Raw genomic sequence first — 26,835 nt, 5'->3', positions numbered from 1 at the left:
TTAAGCCTTCACCATGTTGATGAGGAAAGCTGCCAAGCTGAAACAGATTTTATCTTTACCTACCCACAAATCTTACTCATAACACAATCCATAATCTACTGTCTATAAGTAATGCCTTCACCATGCTGCTGGAGGAATAAACACAAGTTGATGAATATTACAATTTTGCACTTGAAGAAAGCTGGAATAGATATTAAATCAAGTGTGTGCAAACAAAAAGAAACCCATCTGCAACAAACCTCGGACGTGGCTTGTCGACAACACGGTTGCTGCCCAATCTTTCTCTGAATGGAGAATTGCCAACAACACTTGTCTGAAACCAAGGAAAAAGATGACTCTTGACAAGAGTGTATGCACGTTAACAGTTTATAAGTTATGCACATCACATACAGTGAGTTGGGAAACATGGTCTCTTACGCTGACAGAAGAACATAAATCACTTGAACATCATGGTGAAAAGGTTAGCAAATAACTTTATATTAGGAAGGACCTGGATTAGAATCTTGGCTTGGATACCGACTATCCTGACTGAAATTTTTTGTAGTTTTCTGTTACATCCAGAGCTAAGCTGGTTGTCCTGTAACATAGGGATTTAAATTCCCTATGCCCATACAACAAAGATTAATTACCGTTCTTTGTCCTGTCTGCAAGCTTAAAAACAGCTTTGTCCTACATCTTTCTTTATTTGGTTGGGGCCTCATAAATATTATATTAGTACAAAAGAGCTCAATGCATAGAACATTTTGGAAATAATGTTCTAATATAAATGCTTAAAACAGTGTAAGTACTTGCAGCAATATGAAGCCCAATGAAAATAGAAACATTCACAGCTAAGGTAATGTTGTAACTCATAAAAAAATATTACTGCTCTGCATTTAAACAGATTCATATCTGAAGCTTGTATATTATATTAAGTATTACACTTTTGATTAGTTACAACAGAATACACCATGTTCTTGTATAATTTATCATAATGGAATATACAAAATCCTAATAAGTTTTATTAGTTTGTGGATGGGATGACAGGTCAGGAATGGAAATATACCTGTGAATTATTCGATGGGTTACTTGTTGATGAGCTGTTACTGTGGGAGAGGAAAGTCAAACTGGAGCTATGGCGACGATGTATCAACTTTTGTCGGCCCTTGCTTCCTGTTGAAAAGCCAGGGCTCTGTAACATAGGCATGCAGTTGGCAAGCAAAGAAGACAGACAAGCAACTCAGATCTACTGTATGTTCTAAAACAATGACAACAAATCTTCCCAGTCAATGCCTTAATATTTTAGCCTATAAGCTACATAACCAAAACTGAAATCTATATGCAGCAAGACTTGAACACAAATAAACGCATTCTTTGCAATTTTGAAACCAGAATCTTTATGTTTATTCATTGTGGACACGTATTCTGCTAGCAGAGCTAATCATCAGAACAATACATTATAATAGCATGGAGACATACATTTTATTGCTGGCAAACCTAATTAATAGTACAGGTATTAGACTGCACAGAGGCAGAAAATATGTCCTTATATTCTATTAAATACCACAATATCAAAAATTTCCAGGCAAATTTTACAGATCTTAACAAGATTTATATCATATCTCTGATGTCACATGCTAATTTTTGTATACTGAAGATGGAGGTAGTATGTTCCTCAAAAACACTGATCTACCTACACGTCCACATGGTATTACGACACAGTAGTCCAACATCAATGTGTTTTAGAGAAATTTGATCAACTTCTATTTGAGCTTTATGTAAGATGATATTCAATACAGACAGATATATATGGGAAAAAACTAAATTCATCCTGAAATGCTTCATTCACACCCCTCAATACCAAATTTCATTGTAATCTGTTAAAAGTTTTAAGGATCAAATATGAACACAGACACACACAACTTCTCCATTATGTATTAAATTAATGCACCTTGTGCAAAGAATGTAACAATGGAATGTAAATGGCAGACAGTGTTACCATATAGCCAGAAATAAAATGCAATAAAATATTTCTTGGTTCGTAAGAGGAAGCAAACAATCATGTGTTTACTTATGCTTCTGTCGAAGAAAGACAATCATTATGCCAATTCTTCAAACAAATAACCACTCTGGTGCATGATTATGAAAACAGTTATAGGCTAATTAGTTACCACTAAAAAAAAGAGATTTTTTTCTTTTCTTACTAGAATATATGACTGAAATTTTCAAAGGATTTTATCATAAATCTTAAAAATGTTACCTTGCTTTCAATTCCTTTGAATAAATAGCTGGTATTCATTTAATTAATAAGATATGTTGGAAGAAGATAACTAATACACATCCTCCACCTGACTGTTACACATTTAAAATGACCTCCACCCAAAGAGAAAAAAAAATCTATCATTCCACCAACATACCTTGTTATAACAATTATTTAACTTGAAATATCTTCAATTAAGATGATAACCTAAATAAAACCTATTATGCACCAGGCCTGTTACAGTTTCATGCCATCTGTTCAATGGTCTTCCTACACTTCTCTTCCCTTCACATGCTAAATGAAATTGGAAATAAGATATTGTCTTGCTGACTGGCTGCTGCTGGCTGAGAAGCAGTGAGTTTAACTGTATGGATAATACCTGCAGTTAATTTCTGTACAGACTCTGAGGTGGCATTCCCCCAGCACCAGTGGAATGACATTCCACAATAACTTAATTTCTCATGACTGAAGAATTCAAAACTACCTTTGCTTAAAAAAGTCAATTGGGAAGATCTGTCATAAAAAAGCATGCAGCATCCAATTACAATACAAAGAAATTAAGAAATACTATATGATTCTAATTAATCCAGTGTTAATGAGTTCATCCAGAGTGGCTCTAACAATATTTTTTATAGTATATTCCTTTTCAATCATACCTTATTGACTGCTATTAAAAAAAGTACTGACATGGTTTAGTTTATTAACAAATAATACAATCTGGCACATGTTCCTTCATTATTTAGAATGAGACTGGAAAAAATAATTACTATAATCAGTGTCTCTTTCTTGTCTAGTCAACACATGCAATCAATTAAGTTATGTGCAAAGATACTGGAAACTTGTGATGCTGCGTGTACTTTGATTTCTATAGGTTACCTAGCACTGTTAGGGTATAAAAATAAAGGAGATGAACTAGACGTGTAGTTTCGATGGGGAGACAAACAAATGTAGTGTTTTGGTAGAAAAACCTCTTGGAAAGTGGCCACTTGAAGACCAAGAAGAAAGAAGATGGGAAAATAACATTAACTCTCATCATCCATGTTCCAGATGACCATGCGTTACACCAGCATATCACTAGACCATTAACCATGGAGTTAAAGTCTGGCTGGCAGCGCCTTAGCACAGGTCTTTAAATCCCTTATTCCTACAAAATGAAAGTTAAGCTGTATCTTTTGGAGCTAGATTCTGAGACTGGGAGGTTTGGAACTGGCACAAGATCACGTCAAATCATGGATTTCAGTATTAATGCTGTTATAAATTTGGGTTCTATTACTAAACAGAAAGTTACTTAATCAGTATGCATGATTTTGCTTAAATTGTAGATTACTGAATGATACTGTATCAATATTTAGTGTATTATGAAATGTAATGATGATGATGATGATCACAACTGTGAATTGGAAAGGATATATGAGGCAGCATAAGTGGCCTATTTTTGAGGTATTATCCCACCAAATGCTGGAAATCCAAAATGACCTGTTAAGATAACTCATCTTCAGGATTAATTTGAAGATTTGCTTTCTAAATACATGTGAGATGCCCATGCATATGGACCTGTACTTCCATGTGAAGTCTGAACACAATCTGCTACAGAAGCAGCCTATGCTGAAGATGCTCATTCACTGGGTAAGGACCGTTTGTGATGCTGAGAGCCTAGACAAGAAAATCAACCACCTAAGGAAGACCTTTAAACAAAATGGACACAGCAGCTGTTCTGTCAAGCATACCCTAGCCACAAAACAGAAGCCACAAATACAGATTGAGAAACTGACAAGTGTATCATTAATATAATTTCAAAGTGGCCTCAAACAAAATCAGCAGGCTCCTTGCCAAATACAACATCATAACCATCCACATCCCAGTCAAGATGAACAACAACGGGTGGACCTGTTTAAGGCAAAATGGTCCTAAAAATTGCAGGCATATACTGTGTCCTCTGCAAATTCAGCAAAGTCCATGTTGGAAAGACTGGCAGATCCATCAAAACCAGATGCAAAGAACACATGAGACGCATACATATGGGCCAGCCACAGAAGTCAACCATGGCAGAGCAGAGATTTGACACAGGACATAACATCAATTTCAAGAGCATATACATGCTGGATAAGGCCACAGGATACATGGACTGTGTAATAAAAGAGGCTTCTGAGTTCAGGCTCTACCCTAAAAATTTTAACAAGGGCAGCGGTTTCACTCTCAGTCAGTCCTCGTACCTGGTATCTAACATTCTGAAACAATACAGAACCAAATCAATCCAGAAGCAAGGCTAAGCTAAGCAAGAACTTGACTCTGCCCATTAGCACCCACCAGTTCACACTCACCTTCAAAGACAGGCGCTGGACAAATATATATGTGGGCCAGTCTGGATGAACTGTTACAGCAAAACCTGTTGATAGGGACAGAGGTAGTCCCTGAAATGCTGATTTTTAATGAACTGATATGGCTGACAGCCCAGAAATATTTTATTAATGGAGATATCAGTTCAAGGAGATTGCTGTTAGAATAAGAACTGCAGCGTGTATTAAAATCTATACCAGTATTTACATGGAGGGAATGACTGAAGAAAACTACAAACATCTTTTGTCAGGACAACTAGCCTCCAAGCTCACCCAGGACAACAAGAATACCAAGGAGTGTTAATTACTTGACCATAACTATGGTCACTTACAATACAGCCAGTGGAGTCCCACAGGAAAAGTGTTCCTACAATATGCATGAAATTGTGGTTGAGTGGTATTCATGACAAAAAAGGGGTGTTAAAATTGTTACAAGCATTATAAAAATGTATCTGTAATGTTCACTAACAAAGAAAGAAGTGTCACATCAAGTTCTAATTAACTAGCATAACTTCTTAAGATCAATAAAGCAATGCACACAAGCAATTTAAATTAAAGAGAGATACAGATCACGGTTTTAATTAGCATCTTAAAATATATGACATATGATGCTACATTCAAAACAAGAAATCATACTTCAAATTAAAAGTAAAGCTCAAGTTACATCTCAAAACTAAACTTACAGCACATATAAAGAATAAACTTGCAACCATATACTACATATTTACAAAATCAAACTTATGTTATCTGTAAAATAAGATCACTACACATTCAGTTGTGTAGCATTAGAGAAATATTATATTTACAGCATACCATTCCAAACACAGATTTGTAACATATGTATAAACATGGGGGGGGGAAACTCTTGCAAAGTGAGATTTCAGTGTCTCACAGTGACAAGTGTAAAGATGGCTGGCTTCTGGGCACTGCATATTGTGGTAGAAATTCAGTGACATTTCAGAGATGTTTGCTGACTCCATCATCAGGGACAATGCCCTGATGATGGAGTCAGCACCTCTGAAATGTCACTAAACTTCTATCAGACTATACAGCATAATGACCCATAAGACAGCCATTTTCATGCTCTTCCCAAATAAATAAATAAAAAATTATAGAAATTACTCCATGCTTTAAGACGAAACAAATACTCGTAAGAAGTATGGAAAAAGTGGTTGGTCCTACCCTTGGTTTCTTGCAGGTATTTGGACGGCGAATTCTATTCACCCAAGACTCAAGAAATCGTAAGAAGTTTTCCACCATATGACCCTGATCCTCAAGGGAAGGAAGTGTGTAAATATCACAGTGGTCAGAACCTTCTAATATCTTCTTTGTAGCCTGATGATTCAGTGGAAGAAGATAAACACGAAAGCGCCAGTACTTTTGGGCCTTTTAAATAAAGAGAATATTGTTAGTGAAATAAGACAGATTTATGAACTGTAAACTGAATAAAATTCTGTTAATTCCTTTTCAGTTTGGCATGAGTTCAAGTTCAAAGTTGAAGAAATGTGCCTACTGTGAGTAGCTCCTTTGCACATAAAGAAATTCTACACAGGCTGAATGGAATTTCAAGTAATCTTATACTGATGGATCTTACTATACTCATCATTTCACATACTGGCTCCAGTTCCCAGGTTAACTTCACATGGAATAATGTAAAACAAGATAATTGCATTTCCTCATATCACTAACATATTACAGAATGAAAAAACTTAAATCAAAAACTCTGATGTATGATTTATGTGAGGAGTTATGAAAATGGTCTATTGTGCAAAATGTCATTGTATACATGACCTACCCACATAAAAGAATCATTTTCTCCAATAAATTTTATAGTCTGTATACAGAGCTAACAGTTAAGAAAAGACAATTTCTTTATCACATTTAAGCTTAACTCAATTGTCATGCCACACCTTTAATTTTCCTTTCTGCATTACAGTACTTCATATCTTGGTTCACATGGCTGGAACGTCACATCATAGATCACATGACCTATAGCAACAGCGAAGAACAATTCTCACTAAACTATGCCAAATGTAATGCTTTCCTACTTGCTTCAGATTTTATACCTGTCTATCCCTTCTGGATGCTGGAAACTACATTTTTCAGTGTTGACTCCTTTCACACACACATCATCCACAGGAACTTGTTCCTTTACTTTACAGTGAAAATGAGGGTAAGTAAATCATATGAGGACATGAATTGTGCAATGAAAGATTGCAATATGGTAAAATCTTGGCCCACTGTAAGTTTCAGTAACGTCATGATATAGTCAAATGTAACACCTTACCTCTGCAAGGGCAAAATCTGTATCTCCTCTTGTACAAATGTAGTGATCCAGATAGTTCCAATTAAAATTTTCTAATTTCTCTGTTGTAAAAGATACCCATGATATTTCATAGTTGTCATGATGAGGGGCATGAAACCGGTAACGATAATGTATATTAAAAGGAGGGTATGGATGTCTGAAAGCAAAGAAATGTTATGTTGATTGATCACTGGTTTATTAACAATGTTTTTCAACTGCATAAGTTATGTATTATTTATCAAATGATAGGATGAATTTCAAACTGGCAAAGATGTGGAACTGTTCATTGGGTACCAAAAAGAACTATAAAAATTCACAACCATGTTAGCCACATAATTTTGAATGTCGGTGCTCTCACATTCTTCCAAGTACAAGATACAAGACATTTAGACAATTGTCACTTCCTAACACATGGTTAATATTCATAATATGAATTAATTTTTAAAATCATCATAAGAAATGTGGATGTGTTTCTCTCTCATACACTATCACCAGTTAATCTATCAACCCCTCTCTAGGAGAGATTATCTCTTCTTCTCTCCCTGTGTATCTCAAAAGTCCTGTTCGTTAAGTCTCAAATACATTTCAAATGGTCATAGATATCACTGTAAGTACTTTTACAAAGTGCCAGCACAGCTCAGTCAGTGTGGTGACTGGCTACAGGCTGCACAACTGGGTGCAAGCAGAACAGCTCTGAAGTCAACCCACCTTCTATCTAATGGGCACCAGGGTAAAGCAGCCAAAGCATGAAGCCAAACACCTCCAACTAGTTCTGGGATCTGGAATGTGTGAAGCTTTACATCCATGTCCTCATACCAAAATGCTTACATATAGGGAAAATGTGTCCTTAATCTAGGTACCTTGTATATTTTTATAACCACTTATTTTGTCTTGCTCTACCTATTAATCAATCCAAACAGTCAATCAATGTTTCTTTCCAACTATCTATGTATCCATCCATCCATACATCTACGTAAAACAAACCCCTATAAAATAAAAATAAACTAAAACTAAGATTACCTGGCAACAAAAAGTGTACACTTCCAACACCAAATTCTTTAAAACTTATCAGGTGTTTTGGGAGCTGAAATATGCAAATTAAAGAAGATACACAGCTTCTCCATTCACATTTAAGTCATGCACTGACTCCAAAGCATGTGGCAAACCAACATACTGTATGAGATTAAAGGTTCACACAGTGACATTGTCAATGTTGTTCTGGGTTGCAGTGCCCTAAAAATGGAGAATGGATGCTTCTCCAAAATGTTGGTATCTACCTATAAATTCACACAGTGCCATAACCCAAAAGAACAAAACTGACAATATACTGTATATTATAAAGCAGAAAAATACCTGGGTCTGTATCTTGTAACAGTAATAGATGATCCACTGAGGGATATCTTGTGGAACACTCGCCCAATGCTGAGAAAATATTCTTCAGTTGGTTCAATATCACAAGGACGAGACATCACAAGTGAGCTTATAATACCAGCTGTGGCAGAGGTGGAATTACTGCCTGGTGTCTGTGCATGTTTCTTCGAATTGTGCTCAGACAACACAATCAACTGAAACCCCTAAGAAGTAAACAATATAAAAATAAAGATATAAACAAAATAACATGTCCTACTATACAAACACTCGCAACTTATTCTTTTGCCTATATTTAACAGAAAAATAATTTATTTTGTAACTTGTGTTTTCTAACTTTAAAAAATGTTTTAAAAATATAAATGCTTTATTAAAGCAGTAAACATTCTCAAATTAAAGCATACTGAGAATTATTAAGCACCAGATCTTCAATAATAACTTGCCCTAGCTACTATTAAAATATTAATGGTATACAACATTATATTAATTCATTAGCATGTCATATCCAACCTGAGCAAGTCTCTGTGAAACCAATTCTTTAAACACTTCTGCAGTGGTTAAAGGCTTTTTGTAGATTGCCCTCTGCTGAGCAAAATCTGCATTCACATCATCAGGCAGAAGATTGTAGTCAGACACAACATAGTCATTCTGAAGGCTGCGCTTGTCGGGAAAGTAATCCGTGGTGATAGGTAGACACGCTGGAATGGTAAGGGACTTCCAGTCCACACCTAAACAAAATAAAACACACTTCATAGATATTATTAACTTAAATTGGCCTTCAAATAAGTGCAACTGTATAATTTTCATGAAAAAGTCTTTTAAATGAATGATGAAATGTATAAATGAGGGAATAATAAGTAACAGTTATTTAGTTTGAAATTAATAACATTTTAGCTTAATGTTACAGCTACATGCTTATTAAAAACAAAGATTTCATTTAGTTAAAAACACTTCTTATACTACGTAACAATGATTCAAAGATTTTATGTGGGCAGAATACCAAATAACTTGGATATTTTGACAATGTAAAAACAATTTATAACACTTGTTTTCTCTGTTGTTATGTATTACTTAGGGCGAAGAACAAATTATGTTTCATAACACAGTATATATACCAACATTTTGAACATCCTTTCACCTTACATTACTTATTTAGAAAAATAATGAGGTTTCCTGTTTCACATATACATGTACATCCATGCATTTATCTCCCACTAAAAACTTTTGAAACAAATATCCAGTCTCCACTGATTTTAGTCATGCCAGTAGAGGTTTCTATACATTCATAATTTTTAATTCTGTATTATCAAAACTACTAGAACAGCAACTGTGCTAACTTCCAAGATGGGGGTAATACTTGTGTCATTCAATGCATACCCTAATATTTTGTAGAGTACTAGATCTTTGATGAATATGCAACTTTTGCTCTAGCAATTTTTTAGTAAAATACAAAACAATGTAGAAATCCCTGGGCATATGAAATTAGGCATGGCATGAGATCATAAACACACCTACAGATTCCACATGGAATATATATTTTGTCCCCAAAGCTATGAACATGACAATTATCATTCTACAATTTCAGATTATAATACAGGTCTTTCAGGTACTCTGTTGGAACTGCAATGGTGCAAAATATTTGTACTAATGTAACAAAGTGCTGTGTAATTATTAATTTATGTTCTCTCAGTTCTGATGGCATCACCTAGCAAATGAAAGTATTTTACGGCATGTATACAATATAGTTATTTTCCTAATTTTCTTTCGGCTTACATACAGTAGTAAGATAAATCAATATCTTATCACAAGAATTAACAAGAAATTCTGAAATGCATGACACTAGAAATGCCTGTTGGTTATTCAGTAGAACAGAAGGTAAAAAGCACCCTTGAAATGCAGATGTAAGGAAGAAAATTAAATTCTGATTTATACTCTACTTCTGGAAATGTTTACATATGCATGTAAAAATGTCAACAAAAGTTAACATGTTTCTGATTCACTTTCTTATACTTAAAATGTCATCATTTTTACATTCACTAAACTTAATTTTCACTCAGAGATTCCTTAAGTAATGTGTCTACTTTATATACATATATATAGCTATTCACATGCACTCACACACACGTGTGCACACACATGCACACACCTTCTCTTACCAACACACACAGTATACTCCCAATTATTAATAAAGAAATTATTTTATTTATAAACAAGATAATTCTGGACTATTCACAATTTAAATTATTCATGCTGCTTCTCTCTCCAATTAGCACAAATAATATTGAGAAAACTGTAATGGCTCATGAACATACTCTACAGAAATCAGTTCTTCCTGTAAGATAAAAAAATGCATTGTTATATTTCAGATAACTAAACATGTAGATAAACACATACAAAAACATGTATGTGCACACATGAGCGCACATGCACACACACTCTCTCTCTCTCTGTCTCTCTCTCTCTCACTTCTTCATGATCTAAAACAAAATCTACTTGTTCCTGCAGCAGACTGCATGTAGGCCAACTGCTTCAGGAAGAAATCTGAGTTGAACAACAACACAATTCATGAATTCTTCTTCCCTGTACCATTTTTTATATGCATCATGCACAAAGAATTAAAAGCATTTAAAAACAGAAGGCAAAAAATATATATATTATAGGACAGCTTATATTTCAAACCTTCTGGGTCACGAACACCTTCCCACTAAAGTGTTAATTTTATAATGCATACCAGATGTCAGGACTCCAGAAATATAAAATCTTCTTAAAACAGAATCCCAAAAGACCTGAATACTGTCTGGTTTCTGTTGAATACACTTACTTCAGATAAAATATTGTATAATATACTAATAATCCAAAATACATGAAAAAAATCCATGTGTGTAATGTGTATTGTGAAGTTTCCAGTTTTATTTCTTTTTTTCATTTCCCCTTAATTTTCTTTCATTTTTACTTCTGCCATATAAATATATTTTATACACTTCTTTCCCATGTGTGACTAACAAATCCTGTATTTTACATTTGTTTTTACTCTATATTCTTGGAACAAGAAAAAATCTCTGACAAAAAGTAGGTTTCCATTTAACTCCGATCCATACATTTAAATTAAAACTAAACATGTACTCACCACCGATTGACAACATATCAAGTGGGTAAGCATATTTCTGGAGCCTTGCCAATTGCCAGCCCAGCAATATGGATAGAACACCAACTCACTTATGCTTGTCTTTTAAAGCTGCTTATTATGATACTTAAGTGAGAGAATGAATGCTTGTTACTGAACGGATGTGACAATCCTTCTCATAATCACAGAACTAAAAGTGTAAAAAAAAAAAAATAAAAAAAAAATTGGGTTTCAAAAACTTTAATCAGCACACCTCTTTATATAAGTTTTGTTCAGCAATTATGCTACAAATCAATACAACTGAAGGATGATTAAGCACAGGGAAAATATGTAATAAAATATGTACTATTCTAGACCACTTGGAGTAGAGCGAGCAAAACTATATTTTATGTAATACCACACTGGATGTTAATTGCACAAGAGTTGGTGTACTCACTAAATTGAGTACTTAGCTTTATGTCCACTGGCCTGATTTCCGTTGTTGTTCTACGGTTAGCCGTGACTGCGTTGTCTGTGCCTGTGAACTTCAATGGTTTTGTAAAGTGCAACCTGTTATGCTTTATAATAAACCATTGTTTTATGAATTGTTTGATTTAATATGAATTAATTTGTTTGCCACTGATGATGACCTATCGAGGTCAAAACTCGTTTGGCACTAAGTGTTTTTTCAAGTGCAAACAGTTTTGTTTGAATGCATGATTTTATATATCAATACACTGCACGGTATGCAGGTTTCAAGATTAACAGTAACAAGCTTCATATGTGGATAGGAGTAGTTTAAAACCCAAACAACAAGCAACTTCACTGATAAAAAATTTATAAATCAATGAGAACTTTTTCTTGTTTTGAATATTACTCTGGTGGATCGTGACCCACAGTTTGAAAGGTGCTGATCTACTCTACCTCCTACTACAGCAGATTTTGAAATACATTTCCAAACCTATGATAACTTTGCCGACTGATTGATTGCACACGATCACACGTCCCACAGACAGACATGAAAAGGAAAACAAAAATTACTCATTAGCCTCAAAAGCTAGCACATAATTACAATAACATAAAATTAACATAATGTATGCCTTCTGCACATATGGATATAAATAACATAAACACAACAGGCTATGACAAGTTGATGATTATCTTCTGCTACACAACACCCAGTCAATTAAAAGTTAAGTATCACTGATATATTTCACATTCTAAATAGTCCATACTCCTCCCACAAGATCTCCATATAGATATGAAACATGCACACAAACATGTTTTGGATAAAAATTAAAAACTAACTAGCAGAGAATGCATTACTCTTTCAAACATCATATATCATATATCATCAATATATTTCACAACTGACTGACACACTATGTATGAAATTTTTGTACTATTATAAATGAAGTCAAACACTACTGTCACTTACAGTGTAGATCCAAAACAAATAATAGAATGATTCAGAAAAGATAATAAAAACAGGTGGAACAAAGATGAATAATCTGAGGACAAAATAAAAATCTAATATAATGAGGAAGCCAAGTGTTTGGAAACAAAGCAAGTAGGGTCCAGCATCATTCAAGGTAGGTAAGGTCTGTTACTGAAGAGAATGACAGTGAATTATAAGTACTTAAACACATCAATTTTAAAACCAATAGAACACACACATGAATGTAAATAATGAAATACTTAAAACAAGTACGTTTATATCACAAGAGAGATTTTGCGGGATTAAAGACAAGTACAATTCACAGACACTGGTAAAATAATGTCCAAAAGCACATATTAAAAATTATGCAAACTAATGTTCAAACCTAGGAAGACATGGGTATAGGGTAAGACACAAGAAATTAATGTAAGGGGCAAAAGTATGATAACTTATTGAATATACATGGATGGAAATAATAGACATACAGGATAAACTCAAGTCAGATAATAAGTTCAAGAGATTACTGCATACAGGAAGAAATAAAAGAATAATGCAGATAGAATAAGAGCAGACAGCACAGAATTATAAATCTGTAGAGTGACAAGTTCCAGAAAGACCAACATGCTACAAAGATAATATTTAAGCTAGTGCAGGCATTAAGACTCCTAAGAAATTTCATTTAAGAGCATATTACTTCTACTTGAACACTGCAATCTGGTGATATTTCAAGTTCTCATGGTGACAAGTATGAAGAAGACAGTCATCAGGGATGCTGCACCTTGTAGTCTGGTAGAAACTGACCAGTGTTTCAGAAGTGTTCACTGCTTCCACATCAAGGTGATAAGGATGATAACTCATCACCACAATGACAGGGGCAGTAAGCACTTTTGAAATGTCAAGTCAATTTCTCCAAGACAATAAGGTGCAGCATCCCAGAAGGCAGCCAAACTTCAAATAAACATGCAGTCAATACAATACAAAGGAACCTGCAGTAAATACGTGAACTACACTGTAAAAACACACATTATAAATAATAAATAACTACAAACTCAGCTACACATTCTCAAAATAAACAATTATATAATTCACATTGCAATAATGTGGTCATGTTTAACACACACTAGTTTAGCATTTCTCAACCAGAGGACCATGATAACTTGTAACAGTGATTGCAATTACAAAAATATTTTACTCTACACACACAACAACTGGCACATTTGCCAGAATTTGACCTTTGACGAGTGGGAAAGGCACCAGTGATGTTGTGTGTCAGGTGTCTGGTGCCTATCTGGCAAGGTAAAGGCATCACCATGAAGGAAGGACCCCTAAGAATTCTCACATAGTTGCATGATTCGTAGGAGAGTCTCCACACAGGGTGTCCCACCCAATTACTTAAATGCACAGAAACTTACAGAAGTCTTCAAATAAAGTGCCCATTATTAATACACAATATCCAATTTAACCAGTGTGTGGATAAATTTTAAAACTGCATAATGATGAGCTTAAAAATCTGTACTCCTCCCCCAATATTGTCAGGGTGATTAAGTCAAGAAGAATGAGATGGGCAGGCATGTAGCACACATGGATGGGACAAGAGGTGTGCACCGGGTATTGGTTGGGAAGCCTGAGGGGAAGAGACTGCTGGGGAGACCTAGACATAGATGGGAGGATAATTTCAGGCGGGATCTATGGGAGATAAGAGTTGAAGGAGACTGGATTTTGTTGGCCCAGGACAGGGTCTGGTGGAGGGCTTTGGTTAATTCGGTGATGAACCTTCGGGTTCGGTAAGCCATCTAGTTAGTTAGTTAGTGGATAAATTTTACTAAACAACAAAACATCAAATCTCATAAAACTCTATTCATCTACTCTGGTGTTATTACATGTGGATGGACACACACAAAAAGAAACATTTTGAAAGTCAATCCAAGCTCATACAAGGTAGGCCACAAGAGATTTTTCTTTCTTAAAGGAGAACAGTGTTGTTAAAAAGACAGGGAAACAATTTAGCAAAGAAAGTTAAATACATTTTAGCACACCATATTAGAGAGTAAATTATGATCAATATCATGCTATCAAACATAAAGGCTACTTTAGTTTAATCTGACATCACATCACACATTATTGGGATACAACAAGAATAAATGGTATATGAATTTACCACTGTTCTTTCCAATATTTTCTTGTAACACTTGAATAAAATTAGAAATTTGAATGACATGACTTCCAACATTACAGTGGCTTTTGGACTCATTCAAAAATGCAATGTGAATACACCAGCACTGAGTTGTATATTCTCATAACATAGCAGATAAAAGCTGCATGTTCTGACAGTAGTTAAAATATGTGTATTATGAAATTTGTTAGTATAATCCAAACTATATACTCACCATGATGCAAGTTACAATGTTCCATTTGTGAAGAATGCTTATACACAAGACATGTAAGGGGGAGGGGGCAACATTATAATAAAAGTAATCACTTTTATGTACTTTAAAAATTACCTCACAAATGTACTGCAGTGTATCAGACTAAAATTTGTGAATTTCCTGCTTTTATGTGTAAGTCAATGTAGTAATGTCCAACAGAAACACATACCACAACATTAATTTAACAACACCATTACATGAATGTCCTCAAGGATTATGACACTGATAATGTACAGAAGTGCAATGGTGTACTTTAATTTTCAGCACACATATTTGATAAATGCATTTTTTGCAATTCTGAATACTACATTGGCCTTGATGTTTGTTAAATGCAAATAGAAATTTATTGTTGCAGAGCTACTCACATTACAAATATTACACTGTATAGTCATTATGTTCCTTGTATTTTTAAATACATATATGAGGAAAAGTATTTTCAAGCAAAATATGTAATGCATAATAAGACGTTACATACATAATGTTCTACTTATTTATGATCTGCTATTTTTAAGGGAAGTTATGGATTCATTTGAATTTTATGTAATGTATGCTTCTGATACTATACTGGACAAACACATATACAAATTATTTGTTTAACATCCTTTAGTACAGAAACTGTTAAGTAGTTTCAGGGATAATCAAACAAGCCTCTGCTCTTTGTTTCTAAGAACACATACCAAACATGACAAAATTTTTAAAAATTCCATCTTTAGAATATTATTTTAATTTTCTAGCCTCTTCTGACCATGCAAGGTTGAAAGAATAAATTTCTGCTACATAAGTACCAGTTGAGCAAAATTTCACACCTCAGCATGTATTGTAATTTTAACCATGTCAGAGGTAAGAGACAGAGTTGGCATTCAGAAAATCTCCACTAGATCCATAAAATAATTTGGGGAACAGTCAATATATTATCCTTAGACCATCAGGTCCCCATGTATAATCATGTCAGTATTAAATCTAGATCACTAGATAAAAAATTTAGAAGAGTTGTTTGAATGTGCACTTGAAAAAAATGAGATGACAAATACTAATTGAAATACAGTAGTATAAATTATATGCTCTATTATTAAACTCACCTGTAGTGAGAGCAGGAGTCCATTCTTGCTCACCAGTAGCTCCCCAGAGTAAAGTCAAACTCTTATTAGTTTGAATAATTTTATCACCAGATATTGATGGAACAACACCTGGAAGCCCTGAGGATCGATTCTTGGAATCTGAAATACAAGTTAATAAAACATGACATTGCTGTAGTGTAATAACAAACCCTGCAAGATAATTCTTCATTAATTAAATATAGCAAAATCTGTCTCATATGAAAATGAAACAGGGTCAGTAAATCTATCAAAATTAAAAAAGATTTCAGCTTTAGCCATTTGCTACCCTGATTTAAGATATCAACTTGGCAATGTCTGTGTATATTCCAGTATAAAGAGATCTTGGCCCAGAGACTGGCTATCCTGATTGAAGTTTTTGTAGCTTTATTCAATCTGTCAAGGCAAATGCCAAGATAATACCCCAAATTAGATCAAGGCTGCTTCCTTCCATGTCCTTTCCTATTCATTATTCACTATCATTCAACACTACATAGTCCGAGATGCTGAAAGTGTCATTAAAAATTATACACAGACAAATATAAAGAGAATTAATTGGTATTTCTATTCAGACAGCTATAGGTAGTAGAAGGCATGTAATACTTACTGTCATGAAATGTAATCTGAGAGCCTGATCTTGGTAGTGAACCAACTGGGGTAGAGTTTTCATTGCCTGGTGATGTACTATATGTAGATCCAGCCTCATATACATGTTGGTCTGGGTTTGAAACAGCTGGAATAGCCTGGTAGTGATGCTGTTGGATAAGCACCCCAGTAGGTCCTACAATAAAATGAATACTCCATATAATGGACCTCTGACCACCCAAATACATGTGATGCAAATACTAATTAAAATATCTCTCTATACAAGAAAAACATAACCATAATATGTGAGATGTGATAATACAAAGTGTCTCCAAGTACGCAGCTCTGTCAACAACAGTACAAAATAAAGCCCATCTTTGGTCATAAATATACTTATAAACTTCTAACACACTCTCTTGTGTGTCAGAAGTTACAAATATGCCATGCCAATGATGTGGATGTTTGAGGTTGTAACAGACATCTTTGAGATGAAAAAAGTTAAGTAGATCACAAATGGTCCTTGTCATAATTGAACTGACAAATAAGATCATGCATACACATAAATAACACTGCTCCTTCAATAGGTATTAAAACAAATTCTCTGCATTATCCAAATACATATTCTGGCAGTCACTTAGCAAAGCATGCATATCATAAACATATATTCAGGAAAATACTAAAAGATCCATTTCAGTACAATTCACCTTTCTACAAAGTTCCCACAACTAATGAGTTTCCCGAAGAAAATTCTATACATGTTTGATTTTGCTACCTACAGACACACACACATTACTACAAAGAGAACAATCGAGAACACTGAGCAATAATTGTTACCTTTGGGAAAGATATGAGTCCAACGTCGCCTGTTGGATGTGAGCTTAATGGTGACATGAGATGGATCGAAAGGGTTGATAAGAGCCCGCCCAGGCCGCAGAATATTGGTCTGGGACTGCAACGGGTTATTTGGAGATCCAGCACTTCCAACAACTGGGCGATACGGAGGGGACATTTCTGCTTCTGGAGCTTCAGTTTGGACACCAAATGCCCTATGCTTTACAGCTAAGGAGAAAAGAGTATAAACTGATGCTGACAAAAACTACCTTTACAAGGATATCTAACCTACACATTAAGGACTTTTAGATGACATGCACTCACTTATCAAACAGAATAAGTAACTCAAAATGTAATATAAAAATTATATATAACAAGGTGTCTCTCACATAATACAAAAAACATATGAATCTATAACATTGAGAAATATAAAGACTGAAAGAACAACATATTCATTCCTTGTGCTGGAACCAACTTATCAAATACATAAGATGATGTAATAAAGATAATGGCTGTCTTCTGGGTTGTAGCACCATGTAGCATGGTACAAGTGAACCAGACTACATGGCACACTGATAACCTCAATTATTATTATGTAATAAAGATGTAACTCCACATTGAAAATTATACCCTTAAACGTTATGAATATGACATAGCAGATCAATTTTATGAAGTTACTAATACTGGACAGTTACTTGCTCTTAACACTCTGTGCACTATCAAAGAGCCTCCTAACTCTTGGACAATGAAAGGACAACGAATTACCCCTTAAGTCTGTCAACCTTTGGAAAACTACCCACCTGTAAAAGAAACGTGTTTAAATTTTTAAACATCTAAGCTCTAAATCAGAATAGGCAGACACAATTTAAGAATGTATGCAACATAATCCATTCACCAAAAATTTAAAAATCTGTTACAAACAACTTACCTTTTAGGTGTTGTAAGACCTTTGATACAACATCGATTCACATGTAATTTTAAAGCACAATATTCTAGATTTCTGTCTTCTGGGTTATTGCGCTGTGTAGTCTGGTCGATGTTAACCAACGTTTCAGAGGTCATACTGCCTCCGTCATCAGGGCGATGAATATGCCAATAGGGTGTGAGGAGTTGGATTTTATAGGCAGGGACGTGAAAGGTGTAGCCTGCCCCGAGCCAATGGGAGCAGGTATGGGAGTGGACCAATGGTAGCACGTGGGCGAGGGTGGGAGAGGGAGAGAAAGTAGAGAGAGAAAGGTGAGTGTAGTTGTATGGATAAAGGCCCTGAAAGGGGCCGAGTTACTGGTCTGGTTGGTTCTGGCGGCGCACTCTTGCTCGTTCTCGGAGTCCTCGGAGTGTGTGGATCAGAGGCTTCCAGGACCGGCTCAGGTGAAGTCCATCTTCCCTGTTAAAGTTATCAGGATGAAGTTCGATCTCGATGGCTTCCCTGATTAACCGGTCCATGTAGCCGGTTTTTGAGGAGAGGATAGAAGTGTCCTCTAGCTGTATCTTGTGCTCCAAGTTGAAGCGGTGTTCAGCAACCGCAGATTTCTCGGGCTGCCCGAGCCGGATGTGGCGTTCGTGCTCCTTGATCCTGGCCTCAACGGAACGGCCTGTCTGGCCGATGTAGACTTTTCCGCACTCGCAGGGAACTCTGTATACGCCAGGCGTCTTCAGTCCTAGGTCGTCCTTTACCGGCCGGAGAAAACTGGGAATTTTCTTTGGCGGAAGACCAACAGACTTGATGTCGTGCCTGGCCAGCAACCTGCTTATGCGGTTGAAGGTCGTCCCGACGTAGGGCAGGAAGGCAACCGAGGCTGGTTTTTCAGTAGGCGGTGGCAGCCTCGCAGGCGGATTGAGAGCTTTCTGAATCTGACGGTTGCTGTACCCGTTTTTCCTGAAGGTGGTGGTGAGTGCCTCCAGTTCACTCTGTAGGCTGTCGTGGTCGCAAAGGGCTTTAGCCCTGTGTACCAGGGTCGAGAGCACGGCCTGTTTGTTGGACGGGTGGTGATGGGAATTGGAGTTGAGGTAAAGGTCGGTATGGGTTGGTTTCCGGTACACCTTGTGGCCTAATGAGCCGTCAGGTTTCCGGTGAATTCACCGGAAACCTGACGGCTCATTAGGCCACAAGGTGTACCGGAAACCAACCCATACCGACCTTTACCTCAACTCCAATTCCCATCACCACCCGTCCAACAAACAGGCCGTGCTCTCGACCCTGGTACACAGGGCTAAAGCCCTTTGCGACCACGACAGCCTACAGAGTGAACTGGAGGCACTCACCACCACCTTCAGGAAAAACGGGTACAGCAACCGTCAGATTCAGAAAGCTCTCAATCCGCCTGCGAGGCTGCCACCGCCTACTGAAAAACCAGCCTCGGTTGCCTTCCTGCCCTACGTCGGGACGACCTTCAACCGCATAAGCAGGTTGCTGGCCAGGCACGACATCAAGTCTGTTGGTCTTCCGCCAAAGAAAATTCCCAGTTTTCTCCGGCCGGTAAAGGACGACCTAGGACTGAAGACGCCTGGCGTATACAGAGTTCCCTGCGAGTGCGGAAAAGTCTACATCGGCCAGACAGGCCGTTCCGTTGAGGCCAGGATCAAGGAGCACGAACGCCACATCCGGCTCGGGCAGCCCGAGAAATCTGCGGTTGCTGAACACCGCTTCAACTTGGAGCACAAGATACAGCTAGAGGACACTTCTATCCTCTCCTCAAAAACCGGCTACATGGACCGGTTAATCAGGGAAGCCATCGAGATCGAACTTCATCCTGATAACTTTAACAGGGAAGATGGACTTCACCTGAGCCGGTCCTGGAAGCCTCTGATCCACACACTCCGAGGACTCCGAGAACGAGCAAGAGTGCGCCGCCAGAACCAACCAGACCAGTAACTCGGCCCCTTTCAGGGCCTTTATCCATACAACTACACTCACCTTTCTCTCTCTACTTTCTCTCCCTCTCCCACCCTCGCCCACGTGCTACCATTGGTCCACTCCCATACCTGCTCCCATTGGCTCGGGGCAGGCTACACCTTTCACGTCCCTGCCTACAAAATCCAACTCCTCACACCCTATTGGCATATTCATCGCCCTGATGACGGAGGCAGTATGACCTCTGAAACGTTGGTTAACATCGACCAGACTACACAGCGCAATAACCCAGAAGACAGAAATCTTCATATTCACCGCTGTGAGAACCTCAAGTCTTACAATATTCTACATATTCAGGATCAGTCAAAACAATCTTTAGTAATAATTTAAATAATCCCATGGGAAACAATTTGATGGTTTTTGTCTTTGTTATCAGTTCTAAAAAAGCAAAACTTTTATTCTGAATTCCATGTAAAATTTTGTTTTTAAGGAGGAAGACTTTCATGGTTAGAAGCTGACTAATTTTCTTCATTTATCAAGCTTCAAAAAAGCTAACAGAACTTACTTTTACAAAAATTCAAGTATAACAAGAAATACTGAGGATTATGCCAATACTGAAATAAATATATATCGATGGGATAGCACAAGATTATAATTGTTGTTAATCAAAGTGACTAAATTATCTTACTGTAATGAGAGAAAAATATAAAAAGGTATCACAAATGCTTATTATTAATCTTACTTGTAGAAAGACAACTAGGCCAATGAAAAGTAAGTCTACAATATTTTAATAATGCCTAACATTAAACTTTATTTTACAACTTTCATAAAACAGCATCTTCAGTACCAGATGGTAACCATAGTCAGAGGGATTTTATAGGAGTACTCACATACAACTGAAACAGACTGATGTGGTGAGATGTTACTGGAATGATGCTGAGGAATAGAAATGGCTGCTGAGCGAGGTGCAGAGGTGCCAGCAGTTGAGCCATCACTTAGGGAATGGTGAATGTCTGGATCAGACATTTTCCTCTTGAGAAATTTTTGTCCACTCCCACTCTGTGAATCCAACACTGAAACACTAGTTTTCTTGTGTCGGCTACTATTCACACGCTGCAAGCTACGGGATAACCTGCAATTCAATACTTTCTTTTACCCAATAACAGAAATTAAAAGGAGTTAAGTTTTGCTCTGTCACCCTCAGTGGACTAGTGGTTAGTGTACTCACCACTGTACCCAAAGTACGCAGGTTCAAACCTGGCCGAGGATAATGAATTTTTAAGAGTGATTAAAATCCGTAGCACTACTTATTTTGGAGGGGAAAGTAAAGTGGTGGTCCCATGTTGTAGATTTATGGCATGTAAAAGAAACTTACGAGCATGAACAAGATGTTTCATAAGCAAAATTCATTGGCCATTTCTCACACGTCTCCCCTGATTCTCTACTAGATGGCTCTAGCAGACAAATTAGGAATGAGTGGAAATTGTGCAGTGTCAATAGGCTGGTCACTCACTACTCACAAACGCACACTTCAAAGACTAGGAAACCTCCTACCTGGGAGGAGACCAAGGCTCAGACTCGGGCTGCAGTGCCATTGGATGGATGGAAAAGTTTTCCTCTGGCCCATTTTTGCCTAGCAGGCTACCAAAGAATTTCCAGACTCTTTTGTAATAATAACTACAAAATGAGACCTCTGTGCCAAATAGAAAGGGTTTAAAACCAAATCTTTCTAAGGTTATACCATCTCTTAAAATCAGTGATTCCTTGTATAAAGAAATGTGGCAGGACTCACAATTCCTAAATTTCTTCAGAGTACAAACATAGTTCTTTTCAAGAAACCCTGCTAGCCTAAACATTTCCTGTCTTTCATGGAACTCACCACTGGACTTTATCCTGAAAAAGACAAATTCAGCCCACAAAATCACAAACCATTTCCCTTATGATTGATATTACTTCTTCCTACATTCGCTAAGGTCTTAAAACTAAACTACATAATAAATGTAGTCTATCTTCTGTGCACCATACATTACATTACAATCCACAGATTATATTTACTCCAAATCCTTCCAATTTTCTTAATGACATTCATTTAATATTATCCCCTTTCTTCATCTCGAAAGTGGCTACTTTTAAAGAGGTTCTGCCAGCAAAAGTTGGCACAATTTCTTATTTTGACAAGTAAACTAAATTTTTACTTGATCATTAAAGATTTCTTATAATAAAAAATCTTAATTACCTCGTTGTATGGATGGGAGGCAACTGGAACACTTGAGCATCATAAGCATCATAATCAAAGAGTGAATTAGGCATACACTCATCTTCTTGGATCAATTTTGATTTTGATGCTTGCAAAGGGCAACCATTAGATGCAGGTGATGGTTTTGTTCTCTTTGGTGGCAGTTTGATTCTTGGAATAAAGGTAGAATATGCCACTTTTTTGTTTGTCGAATAGAAGCTGTAATCAGATAAACAGTTTTTATTATTATATACTAAAAATCTGAAGTCACTACCATTTTATTTTCAAACTTCACTGTAGTGCACATTTGTATAGGACATTTACAAAGTCCATTTCACATTTCACATTTCAAATCTTTATTTTCTGCTTCTGCAGTGCAGCTTGCAGTTCAAATTTAAACCAAAAATTATTTTCTGTTTCTGAATAATTCTTAAGTTATAAAGAATGTTGTTTCAACTACATACCAACAAATAAGATGGAAACCTGTCTTAAGTTTAAGTAGGAAGCATTTATGGCCCATCTGAAGGTATTAATTAACCAGATAGTCAATCAGTGAATAAGGAGAAACAGAAAAAAGCTCAACCAGATCAGCTGATAACATGGCAAGATTCAAACTGGGTTTCTTGCAAACACAAGGCTACAGAATCATCATTACACACACCTGCTCGGTCCTCCATGTTTTAAATGTTGGTATGGTACAAATTTAAATACTTCTTCTGCAAACTAATTATGATCATTATATAGGAGAGAAGGTATGATTAAACAACCTCTGAATAGGGTGCCAGTAAACAATGCAATAAATACTTAAGTACAAACCAATATACAAGTTTCACTTCCCAATGCTTATAGCCAATGTAACCGACCACCAAATCACTCCATATTATGCACAGTCAAACAATTACTCACTAGTTGGTCATTCTGGTTTTTATATCTCAATATTAATCACATAATACTGTTTAGGACAGAATGGCCCTAAAGGTACATAACTTTAAGCCGATGATGCTGCTGCTTAGAACTAAAAAACTATTTACAAAGAAAAACTTGTGTTACTATTTTTCAACAACCTTAAATTGATCCAATGAGGCATACTATAGTCATCTGCTGCACTGAAGGAGGTATCTTTATTATGGAACTGTGAAACAAATAAACAAAACAGTAATTAAAACACTGTCTTCAACTGATATCTGTATATAAACAATATTCAAAGGAACAACATCTAGGACAAAACTTATAGCAGAAAGAATCTCAACAGTGTTTGAGAATACCACTTACAATATTTTAGTGAGGCTCTATAGCCTATGGTTAATTCAGAACAAGCTAAACTGGCCTGAAGTTAAAATAATTTTCTACACTGCATTAATAATATATACAATACACTTTTCAGTCAACATACTTTCAGAAGTGGGACAGCATGAAGTGGCTGCTCTCCAACACACACAAGGTCACTTCCAACACCGTTATCAATGATGCGCTGCTTTGTGACATTAGTTAACTCCCGGTCCACTTCAAATACTCCAACTCCTGGTGTTATTACTACTGACAACTGTCCAGTTCGATCAAAACTGCGATCTAAGTAGTGTTTTTCAAAAACTGTGTACATAAATAAATTTGTACATACAATTCAGATTCATTATAGAGGTAAAATAGCATGACAATGTCAGAGTTTATCAGAATCCATTTAGTTATGGTGGCTTATATGTTCTATGCACAAACTGCATAATGGGAAAGATGTGGGTGTGTGTTTGTCCATCCAGCTGTTTTTTGTTACTGAAAATATTAAAATAGTAAAAAATAAGTTTTCATAATTCAGTTAAAATAGCAAATACCAACCATTGAGAGACATGTTCAAGACTTCAAGAAAATTTCCTTGTGCCGCTGTAGAGTTGACAGCTTTTGGAATCTGAACCCCAGGTCTTTTGTGATATTCAAGCACTATCTTCTGATAATCAGTGAAAAGTCGGCGTAACTGTACCAATGTGTTTGTCCAGTCGTCATACCTCTCATTCTGAACTGCAACTCTGGAAATGTCAAGAATGTGCAATTACTTGTGTTTAGATGAAACTGAAATTAATAGTATTTTCCTACATAGAACCTCTGCAACACCATAATCTCTATCCATAAAAAAAAGTTGATAATATGGCTCCACTGTCACTTTATTTGTTAATGCAACTGCGTAAGTGATTAGGCCACTGCAGCTTGTGGAAAGACAATAATGCTGAGTGGTGCAAAGGTGATGAGAGTAAATAGGAAGTAAGGTAAAATTGCATGTGCCTGAAAACACTATGGGAAGCCAAAGAAAACACTAGTGAGGATAAATAGTACCAGCCAATACTGTATCCAAGTCTTATTACTTTACAACCTATTACAATGATAACATAATTCTTTTACACCAGTAATATACATTAGTACAGTTCATGACTGCAATCTTGAAACCTGCAAAGTATGCAGGAAGATGGAAGGGGAAAAGGGATGGATCAGCAACTACTATCTAAGCAAAAACATTTACTATTTACTCTATAGTGGCACTACACAAGCATACTCACTAGTGGCCAAGATGTTCTAAACTCATTCTATGCCACTATACTACACATCAGATGACAACCATCCCCACTTCCTCACCTTGCAAGTCACAATATTAGTCGTGAACAGTACACACATATGCACATGCATACCAAACATTTCAAATAAATTATTAAAGGTTTGCATATAATGAGTGGCTTTCTTTCATATTTTAGCACTAACAAAAGTAGAAAAAGTTTGAATTTGTATTCTCCAACAAATATGACAGTTATGTTCAGATTTTGTAACAATTAATGTTTAAGACAATTTCAGCAGTATGTCTTTACATATCATCTTATCCTATTTGTATGAACAGACTAGATGAGAGATAATCTTCTCATTTAATTTTTCATCTAACATGATTCTGCAGCATTACCTATAGAAATCTTCATAAAAACGCCCTTTGTAGTCCCGTTGTAGACACTCCCGCATAGGGCCAGGAAACTCTTCTAAATTATTTGCTTTATAAAATGTACGTGAGAATAACACAATAGTCACTTCATGGTTGCTTCCATTTTTCTGTAACAGTATTAAAACATGTGAGTAAATGTTTATTAAAATCATAGTAAAATAAACAGATGGGTAAACTTCAGTGACAATAGCTGGACTTCACTTTTGCAGTTAATGTACAAATGCTGCAGTAAACAACTCTGGTTCATAAATTCTGAAGCAGACACTGCAGCAAATATACATGCATTAAATTGAAACCCATAATTTTCTTCAATGCGTATAACATTTTAATACAAGATTTTATTGTATTCAAAAATTACTCATGACTGTAACACAAACATAACTGAGCACAATATCAGTTGTTCACAGAGAATGTCAAAAATATTAATTATTCTGAATTTTTCAAGATGGATGAAGAAACTTCAGAATGTATTACATGGAGACAGTAAACATTCTGAGAGGCAACACCCTGCTAGCTCCAACTTTCCAACATCCCTGGATTCATAAAATATATAATCTTGTACAAATAAATACTTTACTTATTAAGCCCAACTAACCTTCCATTTCTGAAATAAATCAGCTAGAAACCCATTAACAGCTTTTTCAAAATACAGGTCTCCATGAATATCAAAATCCCACATTTCTGAACTCATCTGAATGAAGAGGTATACCATGCTGGTGGATGATCGAAACACCACCTAAGTAAAAGAAGAAAATACACACTGGAAAAGCATACTCTGAAACGTGTGACAAAACTACCTAGATGGAGCAGAAGTACATATAGAAGGATAGAGGATAATGAAGAATTGCCTTGGCAAGCCATCCTGGTGGAAATGTCAACAGATGATGAGAAATTACAAATACTTTCTTTAAATAATGTTCAGTAAATAGTATGTTGCAATGACCAGTACTGACTTTAATATATAGTAGCAAATTTAATTTATAGCATTGCTATTGCACTTATGCCACATTTTGCTTATGTATGACATCACACATATGGTTTATATTTTAGTA

At 36.1% G+C, this 26,835-nt stretch overlaps 1 protein-coding gene across 5 annotated transcripts in view; it reads right to left on the bottom strand.

Annotated features, from left to right (window-relative positions):
• The window catches only part of Iml1 (GATOR complex protein Iml1), a 50,489-nt gene that overhangs the window by 18,456 nt on the left and 5,198 nt on the right, over positions 1 to 26,835 (bottom strand). For 2 of the 5 annotated variants that reach the window (XM_087349261.1, XM_087349257.1), the window contains exons 5-21: positions 26,379 to 26,519; positions 25,748 to 25,890; positions 24,643 to 24,830; positions 24,206 to 24,402; positions 23,877 to 23,944; positions 22,813 to 23,031; positions 21,467 to 21,708; positions 17,729 to 17,953; positions 16,917 to 17,090; positions 16,295 to 16,432; positions 12,313 to 12,330; positions 8,759 to 8,976; positions 8,234 to 8,454; positions 6,863 to 7,037; positions 5,758 to 5,961; positions 1,046 to 1,171; positions 240 to 313 (exon numbers count right to left, since the gene is read on the bottom strand). In XM_087349261.1, the coding sequence (XP_087205387.1) occupies positions 240 to 313; positions 1,046 to 1,171; positions 5,758 to 5,961; positions 6,863 to 7,037; positions 8,234 to 8,454; positions 8,759 to 8,976; positions 12,313 to 12,330; positions 16,295 to 16,432; positions 16,917 to 17,090; positions 17,729 to 17,953; positions 21,467 to 21,708; positions 22,813 to 23,031; positions 23,877 to 23,944; positions 24,206 to 24,402; positions 24,643 to 24,830; positions 25,748 to 25,890; positions 26,379 to 26,519 (2,771 nt within the window). The remainder of the gene's footprint in view (positions 1 to 239; positions 314 to 1,045; positions 1,172 to 5,757; positions 5,962 to 6,862; positions 7,038 to 8,233; positions 8,455 to 8,758; positions 8,977 to 12,312; positions 12,331 to 16,294; positions 16,433 to 16,916; positions 17,091 to 17,728; positions 17,954 to 21,466; positions 21,709 to 22,812; positions 23,032 to 23,876; positions 23,945 to 24,205; positions 24,403 to 24,642; positions 24,831 to 25,747; positions 25,891 to 26,378; positions 26,520 to 26,835) is intronic. The other 3 variants (XM_087349259.1, XM_087349258.1, XM_087349260.1) reach the window with 3 other exon arrangements.

Source organism: Zootermopsis nevadensis, unplaced genomic scaffold (assembly GCF_977971745.1).
Source record: "Zootermopsis nevadensis isolate Lab colony 2312 unplaced genomic scaffold, Znev_1.0 Znev_ptg000015l, whole genome shotgun sequence".
NCBI classification, from domain to species: domain Eukaryota; kingdom Metazoa; phylum Arthropoda; class Insecta; order Blattodea; family Termopsidae; genus Zootermopsis; species Zootermopsis nevadensis.
This window is presented reverse-complemented; position numbering and strand designations above follow the sequence as displayed.